This window comes from Acinonyx jubatus, chromosome D4, assembly GCF_027475565.1.
Source record: "Acinonyx jubatus isolate Ajub_Pintada_27869175 chromosome D4, VMU_Ajub_asm_v1.0, whole genome shotgun sequence".
Classification (NCBI taxonomy): Eukaryota; Metazoa; Chordata; class Mammalia; order Carnivora; family Felidae; genus Acinonyx; species Acinonyx jubatus.
This window is the reverse complement of record NC_069391.1, coordinates 48,432,769-48,450,527: the sequence shown is the minus strand read 5'-3', so window position 1 is coordinate 48,450,527 and position 17,759 is coordinate 48,432,769. Positions and strand designations below refer to the sequence as shown.

Sequence of the window (17,759 nt, the reverse complement as noted above, 5' to 3'; positions counted from 1 at the left end):
TTGGTTTTATTTAGCATAAAATAAGCATGACACCATTATTAAATCGTCTGTACTACATAGTCAAGCTGCCGTAAGGGATTGGAACCATTAGAACACATTAATATATTTAAATTTTGCTGAAGTTACAGAAACTTCAGTACTTGGGGAGTTACCATTTTTGGGCACATCATATATAACCTTTCTTTGGGGGAGGGAGTAAGTAGTATTTTACTTTGTAGTTTTTTTTTGTTTTTGTTTTTTTTTTGAAAGCGGCAATTTAACAAGCCTGAATTGCAACAATTACTTTAGATATACTGTAATTCACTGGTATTTACCAGGTTTTGGAGGTGAGGGGTTGATCAGGACCTTCTTTGAGAACCCCAGAAAAGTTTTGGTCCCTCCATAGAAAATGTACACACACACACACGAGTCCTCAAAATTTTGTGTATCATTTCAAAGGGATTGTGAATTCTTGCTTTAATGGATAGATGGACATTTTTATAGAAAAATTATGAAAAAGAATATGGGTAAGAAGGAATTATCAGTGTCAGATCTGACTCTGAGAAAGCCCAGCAGAGTTAATGATAAGAACTAAGCAAGGGCAGTAACCGGGAAAGCAGAGCCAATAACTTTCCGAGGGCCATCTGGCTCTTTGCAGTTTGATTCTTTCTGTTGAGCTGCGTGTTTTGCTTCTGTTTTCATTTCCTCTTTTCTCTCCTTTTTCCCACCCAGGGAAGTCTTTGTTCACAGTTCATGGTTCTAATCACCTGGGGTTTACACTTGGGATTTAGAATCAGACCTAAAGAATAAGCTATACGTATTGTACAGTCTTCCAGTTAGCAATTGCCACTAGAATATGCTTTTAAAGTCTTCTAAACGTGGATGTTTAATTTAAACATTGCTATAGTAATTTGATGATAAATGTCTTCAAGGGCATAAAATGTAATATTTGTCTTAGCCTATTTATCTTGTCTCTAGTGTTTAAATTGAATGTAATTTTATTTTTATTTGTACATATTTTTTGCAATCATGGCATGTAACTTAATAATAGAAGTTTTGGAACCCTGAGTACTGGTTGCCCCACAGCCATTACCTTGTACTTAAAAATAGTTCTAAACTTCCGATGTTTGTAGACACCTTTGCATTAATACCCTGCCTCTCAAAATAGGGATCCTGGGGGCACCTGGGTGGCTCAGTTGGTTGAGCGTCCGACTTCGGCTCAGTTGGTTGAGCGTCCGACTTCGGCTCAGTTGGTTGAGCGTCCGACTTCGGCTCAATTGGTTGAGCGTCCGACTTCGGCTCAGTTGGTTGAGCGTCCGACTTCGGCTCAGTTGGTTGAGCATCTGACTTCAGCTCAGGTCACGATCTCATAGCTTGTGAGTTCGAGCCCTGCCTCAGGCTGTGTGCTGACATCTCAGAGCCTGGAGCCTGCTTCAGATTCTGTGTCTCCTCTCTGTCTGCCTCTCCCCTGCTGGCTTTGTCTCTCTCTATCTCTCTCTCAAAAATAATAAACATTAAAAAAAAAAAAAAAAAAAAAAGGGATCCTGCAAAAAAAAAAAAAAAGATTTCAAAGAAATCTTATACTCTCCCTGTTTGCATTATGGACCCAAAGTAAATAGTCAAATTCGTCGACATTAGTGACTATGTCAGAATTAAAATACTTTTTGATCTAAAAATCTTCTTCTGGGAGCTATGTGGAAAGGAAAAATACGTTTGTCTTAAAGCACAAGACTATAGGATAATTCACAATTATTGTTTAATTTTTCTTTTTTTATAGTAGTATGCATTGTGGGATCTTAAATTTCTGTTATGCAAGTCTTAAAATCTGCAGAGTGGTGTTTTTTTGTTTTTTTGTTTTGTTTTGTTTTTTTTTTTTTTTTTTTTTGGTAAATCCCTTTTTGGCTTCTACCCAGCACTTTCAAATCAAAATTCAGAGCAGGTAGAGAAATGCTTTTAAAATGCATATCTGATGTAGTAAGTGCTATGCTATGCTTCTGAAAGTGCCAGGGTTACAGCTGCATACATGAAAATGCATGGTGACTGCAGGCATTGTTTCCTCACACAGAAAAGGCAATCTGTGTCTATCGCTGAATTTATGATGTAAATCAAATCATAGCTTTTGTGTATTCAGAGATGGAGCAGAAAGGTTGAGGTGACCCAAAGGTTACAAATAACTTTTGCTTTTTTGATTTGCCTACCACAAGACTAATTTTTTTTTACTCCCTCTTTTCTATTAAGATTGATGTATTTATACTTGGGGAGGTGAATCTAGTTACATACCTTATTCTGTCATTGCCGCCGCGCTAGTCTAGTGGAACCATGAATTTATCATTCGTTCCTTCCCCCACTCCATTCTGTTAAGATGCGCGTACTGCTCTGTGCTGTTGACAATATTATTAAAGGGTGGGGAGCGCCGAAGTATTAGGTACCAACTCTGCGTGCTTCCTCTGGGCTTTTTTTTCTTTGAACAATGTGGACTTTGAAACCACGTACTAGAGGCCCTATGATAAGTTGGTTTTTCAGGATCCGGTGAAAGAGTTTTTAAAAGGTGCTTTGGGGAAAGTGTGTGTGTGTGTGTGTGTGTGTGTGTGTGTGTGTGTGTGTTACATTTACTGTAGCCGTGCCTTGGCACCGAAAGGGAAACCTAACAAGACTAAGACCGATTCAGCGTTCAAGCAGCTGTTGCTCTGGTTTAAGATAGAAACCTACCCGCGTGATCATCACAGCGGTACCCCGTTTATGGAGTATTCGGTGTGCTAGGTGCTGTGTTAGATGCTTTACTTACAATGGCAGTTAAACATGTATAAATCCTGAGATGGGAAAGTGTCAAAGACTGTACAACAGATGGGTTCATCTGGGGCAGAAACAAAAACCACACAGTGAGGGGGAGAGAAGAGGCCCTTACAGGCCGGTGAAAGGTGACCAGGTCGCCCGGTTTGTATTGATTTGTAATCTTTAGAAAAACAGTGCTATTCTCTTTTAAGAGGAAGGGAGAATCTATTGGATGTCTCAGGAGTTAGAAAATTCTGACTTAAAAATTTGTACTCCTTCTGGACACAAGCACTTCTCTCTGAAATAAAAAAATCTGGTATGATTTATCTCTTTGAGATTAAAAATGGGAGACCTCTTTTTTGAGGCTTGGATTTTATGAGATGTTGGCCTTAGAGTCCTATAAGCTCGGCCTAGAATTATTAACAGTTGAGAGCCATCCGTGCTGCTTTCTGCCTTGACAGGGTTTGGTTCTACCTCAAGTCTGGAGCAGTGTGAAGGTTAGGGCTTTAATGGGTGGCTTGAGTTCTCTACCTCTAGCACCGGAAGGTACTCAGTCTGATGTCCTCATTTTCCAAATGAAGAAACTTTGCCCAAAAGAGGTTAATTCTCATGCCTGAAATCCCACGGTTTGTTACAGAGCCAGAATGTAAATTTGGAGCTCGACCCTTTTAGTTCATTGCTTTTCCCTTTCCTGTTTCCCCTCCCCTCTCCACTCCTAGTCTTTTCTGAGATAGGATTGTGATGATGATATGGACGCACTGCTTGTATAAATGAAAATGATGACCGTGTCCCACGTGGGTGTTTGTTCTTCAGACCATTGTCTGCCACTATTAATTTCACAAGTGATCAGTTTGGTTGTATGGTCAACCCATTTATCATTTTGAGTCCATTGTTATAGGCAACTTAACGCTTTATAACTTGAGTAGCTGGTTTGGGGATCATTGAAATTTTAAGGCATAACCCAGGTCTTGCTTGGTGTTTTTCTGTACCACATTCTCTTTTTGATCAAAAGTGCTCCTAATGAAGAGCAGAGGTGACTTGTTTAAGTTGCCGATCCTTCCATTTACCTTGACCTTTCTCAGCCGGATGTACTTGAAGGAAGTGGCATGGCTAACGAGCAGTGAATTGAGAGAAAGAAAGAAAAATCTTGAGTAATCCACGAATTTAATAATCCTGGAATGCATCAGGAGTGGAGTGAATTATACTTAGCCTTGTGACATTTTCAATGCCCTAATTATAGTATCTTAAATAGGAAAATAACTATTTTCTATCCTACTCAAATTAGTGTGTATATTATTTAATACCATTTATGTTGGAACCTAATTCTATATTTTGGAAAGGACTACTTTTCCATTAGCTTTCCAGCAGACATTTTTGAGTTTCTTTCTACTGTATTGTGTTAACTCTTGTGCTCCAATGTTAAAATTTGATCGGTGTATTTCCATAAGAAATCTGAAATTTTGAGTACGATCGATTGATTTTGGTTCAGCGTAACGAAGGTGAAGGTGGAATCCTAGCCTTTTGCAGTGGCTCTGGGATGGTACCATGGTTTAATCGGTTTTGTGCCTCTGATAGTGCTTGTCATTTTACGTACTGCAGTGCTTCTTAACCAGGGACAGTTGTGCTCCCCAGGGGACATTTGGTAATGTCTGGAGACGTTTTTGATTGCCACAACTATATTGAATGCTATTAGCATCCAGTGGATGAGTCCAGGAATGCTTTTAAATATCCTTCAGTGCATTGGACAACCCCCCCCCCCCCCCCAAGAATCATCTGACCTCAAGGAGCAGTAGTGCAAAGAGTGGGAAAACTTCATGCATGGCAGTTGCACCATAATGTATATTGAATTGCAAAATGCATTCACTCAATTAAGCATAAAGCTTTATATATTTGTATTCACTTACCAATTTGATGATTCACAAGGGAGAATTTAGCTCTTGGCTTCATTATGCTCAAAGTATTAAAACAAAATTTTGGCAATTATAATTGATTTTAGGTTCATTGTATTCAATGGGAAGAGTATAATATTATAATCAAATGTTAATCACTAGTAAGATTCAATGTTCTTATTTTGGGCTTCCCTTCTTCCTCAAGAGAGCTTCTTGGAATCAATATTGCATATTATTCTCTGCAATATTTGCACTTGGATCTGACATAATCAATTCTGTAGAAAATTTAATTATCCAGATGTCTAAATCAGTAATTAATCTGGATAATCCCTATTCTATATTCTACTTCATCTCATCTTTAGTGTAAAAGTCAGAGATACTACATAGAATCGCTGAATCCAGCGGCTAGCAAGATAAGCCTTCAGCTTCATGCAAAAAGGCTAGAGTGGTTCCCACTATCCCAGTGAAGTAAAAGTTAAATTTTAGTGGTTGGTTCTATGTGCATTATTTCTGATCCTGCTTTAAAATTACTACCTTTTGGGGTGCCTGGGTGACTCAGTCGGTGACGCGTCTGACTTTGGCTCAGGTCGTGATCTCACGGTCTGTGAGTTCAAGCTCCGCATCAGTCTCTGTGCTGACAGCTCGGAGCCCGGAGCCTGCTTCGGATTCTTTGTCTCCCTCTCTCTCTCTGCCCCTCCCCTGCTCACATTCTGTCTGTCTGTCTGTCTCTCTCTCTCTCAAAAATAAATGTTAAAAAAAAAAAATTAGAATTACTACCTCTTATTTCAATTGACCTGTTTTAATTTGGACAAAACTTAAATAGTAGATAGGAAAAAAAAAAAAGGAGATAGATACTCAAGTTTTTTGTGGGATGAGGAGTCAGAAGGAGGCAGGGATGACGTATAAGCACGTAAGTGCTCTATGATCCCACACGTATGTGGTAATACACAGTGGTGTGGTAACTTGTTGAATCGTCTTCTTAAATAGTCGTCAATACCACCATTAAATGGAGGATTAATGGATGGTCATATAGGATGCGCCTCACTTCAGTATGATGCTTAGCGGGAGAAAAACCCCTACCTAAGATTTGCAGGTTCTCTTCTTTCCTTTGTATTCATGTTCACGAACGTGACCTACTGAACTCCGGCTCTTAGAAGTTCGGCCGATCTGACATTCCTAGGAGACTTTCAGGATTGGTAACATTTGTTCATTAATATCTGCGGCAACTAGAGTAGAAGCAATTCTGGATAGGTTTAAGTGCCAGAGAGTTTGGAATTTGGAAGTAGGATTTTGCTATGATTTCTGAGCGCTGGCAGAAAACGTTGGAGCGATCCCTTAGCAATGGCAGTAATCTGATCAGTCAGAAATAGCCTGTGCTTTAACAAACAGGAGGCTGCCAGCGTGTGAAGTTAGTGCATGATAGATTAGGTGAGGGTGATGAGAAAATAGATGGTGTTATAACATGCAGAAACCGTGTTAACGTGCTTAACATGAGCGTTTTGATGTGACTGGCCTGCCATACTTATCTCTTTAAGAGAGAGAAAAATGAGAACACTTCCTGACTCTTAACCTCCCTCTTCTGTTGTGGTTTCCCACCCCCCCCCCGCCCTGTAGTGGTTCTCCGCCCTGGCAACATGTTAGAATTTCTGAAAGAGTTCTTAAAAATTACTAATACATGTGCTCCATTCCTAGCAACCCCAAATAATTGAGGCTTAGGTATCGGTGTTTTTTTATTTTCTATTATTTTTTATAATATATATATATGTGTATATATTTTATTGTGAGAGAGAGAGAGAGAGCCTGATTGGGGAGGGCAGAGAGAGAATCACAAGCAGGCTCCGCACCGTCAGCGCAAAGCCTGATATGGGGCTCAGACTCCTTAACTGTGAGATCATGACCTGAGCCGAAGTCAGACACTTGACTGACTGAGCCACCCAGGCGCCCCTTGGTGTTTTTAAAAGAGCTCCACAGATGAATCTAACATGCAGCCAGGGTTGAGAAGCCCTGCTTTCTAGCAGGGCATCACAGTTGTCTGGAGGGCTATTTATGAGGTCGGGGCTGGGGCCTGAGAATTCATTTACATTTCTACTAAGTTCCCAGGTGATGTTGATATTTGCTGGTAAGGTGACCACATGTTGAGAATCACCAAGAAGGCAGTCTTAAAAAAAAAAAAAAAAAAAAGAAGTCATTTGGGTTTAATTGATGGTTTGATGGTGTCTTAAATATTGCTAGAGATACGTTGTAGAGTTAAAGTTTGAGATTAAAGAATATTATGTATAGGATTCCTTTTATATGAAACAAGGGTTGCTTTTTTTGTAATAAATTTATTAAAAATTTTTTTTTGGAGGAAAAAGCTATATCAATGATAATTTAAAAGCTCTGTATAGTACGTCATAGTTTAAAAAGCTAATGAATTTACAATTTCTAATAGAGTTTTTGAACATTTAAAATAACCTGTTTGTGGATTTTCTTTTTAACCTCATTACTTAAGAATCCTTCAGATTTCAGATCTTACATTTTATTTCTTAAAATTTTTTTAAAGTTTATTTATTTTGAGAGAGCAGGGAAGGTGCGGAGAGAGAGGGAATTCCAAAGTAGGGCTTGAACTCATGAACTGCGACATCATGACCTGAGCTGAAATCAAGGGTCAGACGCTTAATTGACTGAGCCACCCACGTGCTGCAGATCTTATGTTTTAGAGTCTCTTTAGATATCTTAAAAAAAAAAAAAAAAAATTGTTTTTAATGTTTATTTGTTTTTGAGAGAGAGACAGTGTAAGCAGGGGATGGACAGAGAGAGAGGGAGACACAGAATCCAAAGCAGGCTCCGGGCTCCAAGCTGTCAGCACAGAGCCTGATGCAGGGCTCGACTCACTAAATGTGAGATCGTGACCTGAGCCGAAGTTGGACGCTTAAGTGACTGAGCCACCCAGGCGCCCCAGTCTCTTTAGGTATCTTAATGGATATAGCTCAAACCAAAAATACTCATTCTTGTTCAATAGAAATTTTAAGAATTTTCAGTTTGGATAGTTGGTTTTGAGATGGGAGAAATGTTTTCTTTTTAGCTTAAATATGCTGGAGGAATGGAGCCATACACTGAGAAGAATGGGGACAAGCGGGAACTGAGAGGGAGATAGTGCTTACAAGTTGGGGCAGCGTTAGAGGAAAGGGAACCTTCCAGGTTTGGAAAAAGGAGGAGAAGGTGGCCTGGGACTTCGAGGAATGAAGGAAGCAAGGGATGGATATTCAAGAGCTTGCCCAGAGTTCATGTATGGCAGAGTTAATTCTCAAATCTCGGGTCCCTAAGACTTCAGAGTCGATTCTCTTTTCTGCAAAACAGATAAAGGAAAAAAAAAAAATGTTAGTTCTAATGACCCAGCTCTGCAGCCAATGATTGTTTTGTGACAATTAGGAATCCTGGAAAAAAGTTTCCAGAGGGTATTGGCTTTTTGTTGCATTATATTTGAATACTGCGAATTTGTAGTCCGAAAAACGACAGCTTTCCAATGTGACTTTCTGTGCTTTTCAGAAATCGTCCTCAGCCTTTGATCACTGTGCTTGAACATAGACCTGATTGCTGGCCAGTACTTTTGCAGCAGCTGACGGCTTTTTTCCAGCGATGTCCTGAAAGGTAACGTAAAATAAAATAAATGAGGAAGATGGAATGGCATATGCTCATTGTAGAGCTTTTTGTGTGTTTGTTTTTAAAGCTGCTTTATGTTGTTTTCTCTGAAAGAGATGTCTTAGAGTATAGTTTTCCATTTTCTTTTTAAGAGTAAGAGAAAAAAATCTAGATTTAATTGATAGTTGAAATATTGAATATAAGAAAAGATTATTAACAAAGTTAATAAGCATTGGTTAGGTAGGAAAGTTGATTAGAAGTATTTGGTAAATGACTATACACAATGAATATAAAAGATAGATTTTTTTACCCCCTGGAAATTGGCTAGTGAGTTCTTTCTCCATTAGAAACCTACCAGTTTGGGGGTGCCTGGGTGGCTTAGCTGGTTAAGCATCCAACTTCGGCTCAGGTGATGATCTCATGGTTCGTGGGTTCGAGCCCCATACTAGGCTCGGTCCTGACAGCTTGGAGCTTGAAGCCTGCTTCGGAGTCTGTGTCTCCCTTTCTCTCTGCCCTCCCCGGCTCACACTCCATCTCTCTCTCTCAAAAACAAACAAACAGACAAAAGAAAAAAGAAAAAAAACAAAAAGGAAGAAGCCTGCCAATTGGGATCAAGTAATACAGCTACACAGGAGGTTAGTTTAGCTTCACCAGGGCATTCTAATGGTCCTCAGAACCACCCCCCTTTCTTCCATCCATACTGTACTGGCTTATATTATCATCTCATTTGGTTATTGTTGATAATGCTGCTATAAACATTGGGGTGCATGTACCCCTTTGAATCCGTATTTTTGTATCCTTTGGATAAATACCTAATAACTGCCATTGCTGGATTGTAGGGTAGTTCTATTTTTCATTTCTTGAGGAGGCTCCATGCTGCTTTCCAGAGTGGCTGCACCAGTTTGCATTCCCACCAACAATGCAAGAGAGATCCTCTTTCTCCGCATCCTCACCAACATCTGTGGTTGCCTGGGTTGTTGATGTTAGCCATTGTGACAGGTGCAAGGTGGTATCTGATTGTAGTTTTGATTTGTATTTCCCTGATGATGAGTGAGGTTGAGTATCTTTTCATGATCAACACATTTTTAAAATGAAATTTCTTGCTGTTATTAAATAGATTAGGATGTTTTATAAAAGATACTCCTGATGTGCCAAGTTTATTATTAAGCTTGGTTTTAGGGTAATCCTTAAGAATACATCTCCAGGGTGCCTGGGTGGCTCAGTTGGTTAAGTTTCAGACTCTTGGTTTCAGCCCAGGTCTTAATCTCATGGTTTGTGAGATTGAGCCCTGCGTTGGGCTGTGGGCAGGATTACTGATACTATCTCTCTCCCTGCCCCTCACCCACTTGTGCTCCCTCGCAAAATAAATAAACTTAAAAAAAAAAAAAATGTCTAAATCTTTAGTCAACATGTAATTACCTTTTGGTTATTTTCATTTCAAAGGAGTATTATATTGGGATTTGGAAATAGTTATTTTAATGAAATTTGTCCAGATATTCATAAGGTAAAAAAAGATTATTAATTAACTTTGGTTTATTCACTGATAAGCTTCTTTTCATTTAAATTCTCAGATCTTAGATTATGCCATCTAGAGCCTTTAGGAAGTTCTAAATTAAGTCTATTTGCCACGAATAATTTCAGTTGTCTCCTTTCTGCTTATACACTGTGGGATTTTTCTTTGCAGGAGGAAATTGATAATTCTGGTTGCATTTTTCAACAGTCTATTAGTTTCCTGAGATTTAATTTTAGAGCAAGTTAACTTAGTCCCTTAGTACTTAGTAACTTTAGTTGTTGTTTGGAAGGTAATGAAAGAATGTTGGTGATTAATTTACTGAGAAAGTCTAGTGATTCACAACTATGGGAAGAAGGCAAAATGTTGTGAAGGCAGCTTGTATTCTAGCTCTTTCTGTCTTAGGAATTGTTGACTGTCTGAGTTCATTTTTAATAGTATGTAGATGTCCTAAAATGACACTATATCTTCATGCTAGATTTTTGTGGGGCATTATTTTATTTTTTATTTTTTATTTTTTTACAGGTATTTATTTTTGAGAGACAGAGCATGAGTGGGGGATGGGCAGAGAGAGGGAGGGAGACACAGAATCTGAAGCAGGCTCCAGGCTCCGAGCTGTCAGTACAGAGCCCAATGTGGGGCTCGAACCCACCAACTGTGAGATCCGTGACCTGAGCCGAAGTCAGACGCTTAACTGACTGAACCACCCAGGCACCCCGGGGCATTATTTTCTAATTAAATTCTGCTTTCATTTATAGAAGGCCTGTGTGGTAAGACTTCACCTTCATGGAACTGAGAATTGGATAAATCGTCAACAGTGTCATAGTCTTTAGGCCTGGATACTTTAAGGTTATCTAGTCTTATGTATAATTTCTCAGATGAAGGAATGAGAAATTCCTTCACATGACTTGCTGAAGGGTCAGATGGTTGGTTAGAGATTGAGATGGGCCTAAAGCCTCAGGTTTTTGACTTTCATTCCAAGTTTTTTTCCCACTACTTCTCCCTCTGAACATAAATAGAAAAGACTTGTGTGTAGATACAGGCACAGTTAGCTCCATTTGTAAACATTTTCTGTTTAAATTTTAGAGGGGAGAGAGAGCAGTGGAGAGGGAAGTGGGAGAGGGAGAGACCATCTTTTTATTTATTTAACATTTATTTATTTTTGAGAAACAGAGACAGAGCATGAGCGGGGGAGGGGGCGAGAGAGGGGGGGCGGAAACACAGACTCAGAAGCAGGCTCTGGGCTCTGAGCTGTTTGCAGACCCCAATGCGGGGCTCGAACTTGTGAACTGCGAGACCATAACCTGAGTTGAAGTTGGACGCTCAACTGACTGAACCACCCAGGCGCCCCGAGGGACAGAGAATCTTAAGCAGGTTCCATGTTCGGCTGGGAGCCTGACTATGAAGCTCGATCCCACGACCCTGAAATCGTGACCTGAGCTGAAACAAGAGTCAGACACTTAGCTGATTGAGCCACCCATTTGAGTGGGAAGAGCCTAAGAGGCAGAACTTGGCAAATTACTGTAATAATTCCTTATGTGTAATATGAAACGTGAAAATGCAATTATGATATCGGATGCCTGCTGATTGTAAAAGTATGACTTAGAGTAAGTGAATCGATTAATTTAGTGATCGCTTTGGAGGCCTAGGATGTAGTCATTGGTGATACAGCAGTAAACAGAAATCCATGCTGTCCTTTGGCTTGCAGTCTGCCAGGGGATAGAGATGCTAAGTAAATAATGACAAATGAAGTCCTTGTCCTGTTGAAGCACAAAATGGGGATCTGCCCTGGCTAGGTGTGACTCCGGGAGTCATTTGAAAGGAGAGAGCCAGAAAATGATAGGAATTAGCAGAAGAAGGAACACGGAAGGAAGAAAGAGGAGAACGTGAGAGGGAACGGCACGTGAGAAGAAAGCTTAGATAACTTGATTGACACCTGAAAGACACTTAGTTTGGCTCAAGGAGAGTGGAGGGGGGGGTGGAGGTGGCAAGAAATGAGGCTGGAAAGACCAGCAGAGGCTAAATTATGGAGGGCTTGCAAATTGGGCTAAATACTTTCTCTTAAGTGGGGGCACACTGTTTTAAGCTGGTTACTAACCTGAGCAAATTTTTATATGTGGAAGGTGCTTCTGGCATTTTAGTGACTTTGGATGTGGAGTTACTGGGATATATAGAAATCTAAATAGATAGGAAAAAATTTGTAAAGCCTTCCTCCTCTTTTCTTTTTCTTTTTCTTTTTTTTCTTTGTCTTTTTTCTTCTTTCTTCTTCTTTCTTCTTCTTTCTTCTTCTTTCTTCTTCTTTCTTCTTTCTTCTTCTTTCTTCTTCTTGCTTCTTCTTCTTGCTTCTTCTTCTTGCTTCTTCTTCTTGCTTCTTCTTCTTGCTTCTTCTTCTTGCTCCTTCTTCTTGCTCCTTCTTCTTGCTCCTTCTTCTTGCTCCTTCTTCTTGCTCCTTCTTCTTGCTCCTTCTTCTTGCTCCTTCTTCTTTTTCTTCCTTCTTTTTCTTCCTCTTTCTTTCTTCTTTCTTCTTTCTTCTTTCTTCTTTCTTCTTTCTTCTTTCTTCTTTCTTCTTCCTTCTTCCTTCTTCCTTCTTCCTTCTTCCTTCTTCCTTCTTCCTTCTTCCTTCTTCCTTCTTCCTTCTTCCTTCTTCCTTCTTCCTTCCTTCTTCTTTAAGAGAGAAAGAGAGAGCGAGCATGAGTCGGAGAGCAGGGCAGAGGGAGGTAGGGAGAGAATCTTAAGCAGGTTCCATTCCCATTGTGGAGCCTGATGTGGGGCTCGATCTCACAACCCTGGGATCATGACCTGAACCGAAATCAGGAGTTGGACCCTCAACCGATTGAACCGCCAAGTGCCCCAAGGCTTCTTCCTTTGAGTGGGAAGAGCTTAAGAGGCAGGACTTGGAAAATTACTTTACTTCTTTCTGCTTTGTTTCTGCCTCCGCGTCATGGCATAATTTCATAGCGTTTTGGTGAAGAAGAAATGAGTTGAAAGGCGTAAAGTGCAGTAACTTGCACCGCATGTGTTAACAATTGGACAAGTAAATGTTAACCGTTGTTATAATCTTGGGTTGTCTGTATGGTTTTGTGTTACATATGACTTCACCGGTAGAGTTTTTCCAAAAATGCATGCCTGTGTCCTATTCCTGGAGAGTGGATCCTGATGTCTGTAATTCCAAAAAGGTTTTCAGGTTGCTCTTCATCAAAGACTGGTCCTGCAGATGTAGATGCTATTCTAGTATGCAAGTAGAGATCCTTTCAGTGCTGGGTATCAGGCTTATGGTCTCTAGGTGTTGTCATGAAGTGACACGAAGAACTGCTTGGCACGGATCCAGGTAGGTCACGGTGCAATGGTGGAATCACGAGAAAAAGTTACACTTGATGGTATTGTAGCTTTTCGTGAACTATAAATTGATGTTTGACGATTATGGCTTGGTACTTAGTTTAACTTGGTGACTGGCTGATGCGTTACATGGCTTGCAGGTCAGAAGTCTCATGCATCCAAATAATGGCACCATTTCTGTGGTATCTGTATTGTGAACCATCTCAGTTAGAAGAATATGCTAAACTCCGACTAACCCTGCTGAAAGTCTTACTTCAGCCCCGGGTTCCTGGTGACACAGAACAGCCATCAACATTGGAACAACAGATACTTCAACTGTGCTGTGACATGGTTCCATGTCTGCAGGTAAGGCCTTCTTGTCCTCCTTTACTTACACAACGTCAGCATCAGCAAGTGTTGTTGGTCATTGTCAACATACATGAAGTAAGAACCCATGTGATCTGGGTTCTTACGCTTGCAGGCTTTTGGAGATGATGAAGGGACCAACTCTAGATTTAACATTAATACATATCATGTTAACTAGCTTCACAGAAATATAAATCGGGATGCCTGGGCGGCTCAGTTGGTTAAGTGCCCAACTTCAGCTCATGTCATGACCTCGCAGTTTGTGAGTTCAAGCTTTGCATCGGGCTTGCTGCTGTCCCCTCTCTCTGCCTCTCTCCTGTTCACGTGCATGCATGTTCTCTCTCTTTCACTCTCTCTCTCTCTCTTTCACTCTCTCTCTCTTTCACTCTCTCTCTCTTTCACTCTCTCTCTCTTTCACTCTCTCTCTCTTTCACTCTCTCTCTCTTTCACTCTCTCTCTCTTTCACTCTCTCTCTCTTTCACTCTCTCTCTCTTTCACTCTCTCTCTCTTTCACTCTCTCTCTCTTTCACTCTCTCTCTCTTTCACTCTCTCTCTCTTTCACTCTCTCTCTCTTTCACTCTCTCTCTCTTTCACTCTCTCTCTTTCACTCTCTCTCTCTCTCTCTTTCACTCTCTCTCTCTCTCTCTTTCACTCTCTCTCTCTCTCTCTTTCACTCTCTCTCTCTCTCTCTTTCACTCTTTCTCTCTCTCTTTCTCTCTCTCTTTCTCTCTCTCTCTTTCTCTCTCTCTTTCTCTCTCTCTTTCTCTCTCTCTTTCTCTCTCTCTTTCTCTCTCTCTCTCAAAAATAAGCATTAAAAATAAAGTTTAGGGGCTCCTGGGTACCTCATACCGTTAAGTATCTGACTTCGGCTCAGGTCACAATCTCATGGTTCATGAGTTCAAGCCCCGTGTTGGGCTCTGTGCTATAGCTCAGAGCCTGGAGCCTGCTTTGGATTCTGTGTTTTCCTCTCTCTCTGCCCCTTCTGTGCTCGTACTGCACCCCTCCCCCCCTCAAAAATAAATAAACATTAAAATAAATAAAATCAAGTAAAAAAAAGATATAAATCAACATAATCCATTTTAGGATTAGTAAGAATGAACACTTTTTGTTTAAGAAAGACTTCCCAGGGGAAGAGAGTTTTGAGTTGAGTTTCTCCTTGTGCTAGACACTAAAAAAGTTACAAGGAAAAAAAAAAGACCTCTGTACAAGTTAGAAAAAAGGTTTGTCTTGGGGAAGATACAGCCTTGAGGATGCAGGGCTTGACCAGCTGAGTGCTGGCTAGATTCCAGTTTCCACGTGTCTCCCTATGACATACGCGGTGACCCTGATGCTTCTTGCTCTGCTCATGAGAAGCCCACAGTCTAGTAAGGGAGTTAAGACAAGTATATATATTCTTTTATTTCGAAGTAGATGGATAAAAGATGTCCAAGGGCGCCTGGGTGGCTCAGTCGGTTAGGCGTCTGACTTCAGCTCAGGTCATGATGTCACAGTTCATAAGTTCGAGCCCCGCATCAGGTTCTGAGCTGACAGCTCGGAGCCTGGAGCCTGCTTCGGATTCTGTGTCTCCCTCTCTCTCTGCCCCTCCCCCACTCATGCTCTGTCTCTCTCCATCTCTCAAAAACTGAATAGAAAAAAGTTAAAAAAAAAAAAAAATTAAAAAAAAAAATGTCTAACAGGTATGGATCCAATGCCTAGGAAGTTCAAGGGAGAAATATGAGCTAATGTCTCCGTAACTGCAGATTGGAAAAATTTTTTAATTCTTAAAAATTTTTAATTTTTTTCTTTTTTTGAGAGCGAGCAAGCAGGAGCGGGAGAGGGGCAGAGGGAGAGGAAGAGAGGATCTTGAAAAAAAAAATTAAAAAAACATTTTTGGTTAATGTTTATTTTTATTTTCGAGAGAAAGGCAGAGCATGAGCAGAGGACCAGTGACAGAGGGAGACCCAGAATCCGAAGCAGGCTCCAGGCTCTGCGCTGTCAGCACAGAGCCTGACAGGGAGCTCGAACTTGTGACCCGTGAGATCATGACCTGACCCAAAGTCGGATGCTGAACTTCCTCAGCCACCCAGGCGCCCCGAGAAAGGGAGAATCTTCAGCAGGCTCCACACTCAGTGAAGAGTGAGATGTGGGGCTTGATCTCACAACCATGAAATCATGACCTGAGCTGAAGAAATGAGATGCTAAGGCAGATGCTTAACTGACTGAGCCACCCAGGCGCCCCTATAACCACAGATCAAAAAAAAAAAAAAAAATACCAGTTGCCCGTGTGTTGAGATATTAGTGTTGTGAGTTAATTTATCAGGCCATCCCATGTTATCATCGAGGTTTGTCTTTTGCCTAGACTCTGAGCCCCATGTTGCTTAGCTGATGGAGGGAATCTGTGAATATTTTTTCAGAGCGATCACTTGAGGTCACAGATGACCGGTTTTAAGTTTGTGCTCCCAAAGAGTGACTCGAGTGAATCTTTCCTTTGCGACTCATAAATAGGCTTTGCTGTAATCAAGGCAGAGAAACGTTAATTAAAACGAATTCTCCTGTGGCTTTTTCCAAAGCTTTTGTTTTGTGTGGGCAATAAAGCAGTGTGTAGGCAGAACATCTTGAACCGGGGTGCACTTTGCCACCGCATGCTTGCCTGAAACTGTTCGGGGTTCTTTGATGAATGTTTGCATTCATCCTTACGAACCGATTATTGACAAGCCTAAATAACTTCTAGCAGTGAGCTCTGTGGAACATTTCTGGCAGTCTGTGGCTTGTTTAATAGAATCATGACAGGTGAACAAAAAAGGGATACATCATTTTGAACTAATGGAGCTAACGACATAAATACATTTCATCATGTTACAAATCGGCTTTCTTAGAATATGAAGAATCTCCACATCTGGAGGGATCTTAGTGGCGATGTCATGCGTTTTCCCACTGAGGCGTTTTCCCAGGTGTTTCTTCAGTTCTCTGAGATAACCATCCCATGACTAATGAAATATTTTAGTGAACAGAAGCATGCGATTTTGCAAGGCAACCTTTTTCTTCAAGTACTTCTAATTGACCTGCATTTTCCTAAGATTTTACCCGTTAGTCTCCCTTCTTCGTAGAACAGAGCAAAGTAGGCTTTAAAAAGACCCCATCTACATCCTGTTTTATGTTGTCTGTTTCTCTTTTCTTTCCCTTTCTTCCTTTTCATCCTCCCCTCCTTTCTTTCCTTCATCACTTTCTTTACCAATGTTTCCAGACTTTTCCCTGTCCGTTGCCAGGAATTCTTTAGCTTATCACGGCTCAGAATGTATCACTATGAAATGTTCTTTTTAGAGCTGAATATACTCCTGTACTTGTGGTGTGACCCATACTGTGCACTTGAGTAGTATCTCATTAATTAAAAGAAAAATTATTTTAGAGAAAGCCATGCCACTGATGGCTGAAATCATAGTCAAGGAAATCCTGTTTTCTTTTTACACCAATTGTTCTTCCATGTTGTATTTGTGGAATTGTCTTTTTTTTTTTTTTGGATTTACCTGCCTTAAACATCACTGTTGACTTTGTCCAAGACTTTGATTCATTCTTTTTAATTGTGACTCTTGTCATCGCACATGTTGTCTATCGTACATGACCTATTGCTACATCAAGAAAGAACATTACTTCATAAATATTGTTACAAATTTTGGTGATATTACAGGTTAGAGAGCCTTTGATGCTAACTTGCTGAGGTTGTCCCCCAATTTTTTTATTATGGAAAATTTCAAGTATGCACAAAAAAATACACTGAAGGAAATACATTGTCCAATAAACTTGAGGCTTTGTTTTAAATCCATTTTCTTGGTGGCCTTTTTCCTTTCTCATTGTATATTTGCAAAAGAGCAAAATAATTTAGCTGTTGGACTGTTCACATTTATTTTTTATAACTTAGTATTTTCTATCTCCCTTGATCTTTTAATATCTTTTTTCTTTTGTTTGCTAGCCATTGATTTTTCTCTTGGTATAACTTAAAGTCATTTTGGGTTATTATGGTGGTAACAACTGGTGAAAGGTACAGCTGGTCAGCTGTAGGCTTTCCTCTTGATGAATTTAACAGACATGAGGCTTCGGATTGAAGCAGGTGGTTCATTGTTTGGAATCTCTGGGAAATGCCAATGTGTCTGTGAGTAGGACCATATCCTTAATACCAACTCCAGAATTTTGATCGGAACAGCTGGGTTTGAACTGAATTGGGATTTTCAAGAGCACCCAAGTCCTTCCTATCTAATACATTAGCCTGTTGAGTAGACATCCTACCCTTTGAACATGGTCTTCCATTGCATCTGCCAAGTGTGGAAATGATG

The 17,759-nt window shown here is 40.3% G+C and overlaps 1 protein-coding gene across 8 annotated transcripts in view; it reads left to right on the top strand.

Annotated features, from left to right (window-relative positions):
- FOCAD (focadhesin) overlaps positions 1 to 17,759 on the top strand; it is a 311,383-nt gene that overhangs the window by 66,414 nt on the left and 227,210 nt on the right. For all 8 annotated transcript variants that reach the window (XM_053205043.1, XM_053205041.1, XM_053205038.1 and 5 more), the window contains 2 exons: positions 8,169 to 8,270; positions 13,248 to 13,452. In XM_053205043.1, the coding sequence (XP_053061018.1) occupies positions 8,169 to 8,270; positions 13,248 to 13,452 (307 nt within the window). The remainder of the gene's footprint in view (positions 1 to 8,168; positions 8,271 to 13,247; positions 13,453 to 17,759) is intronic.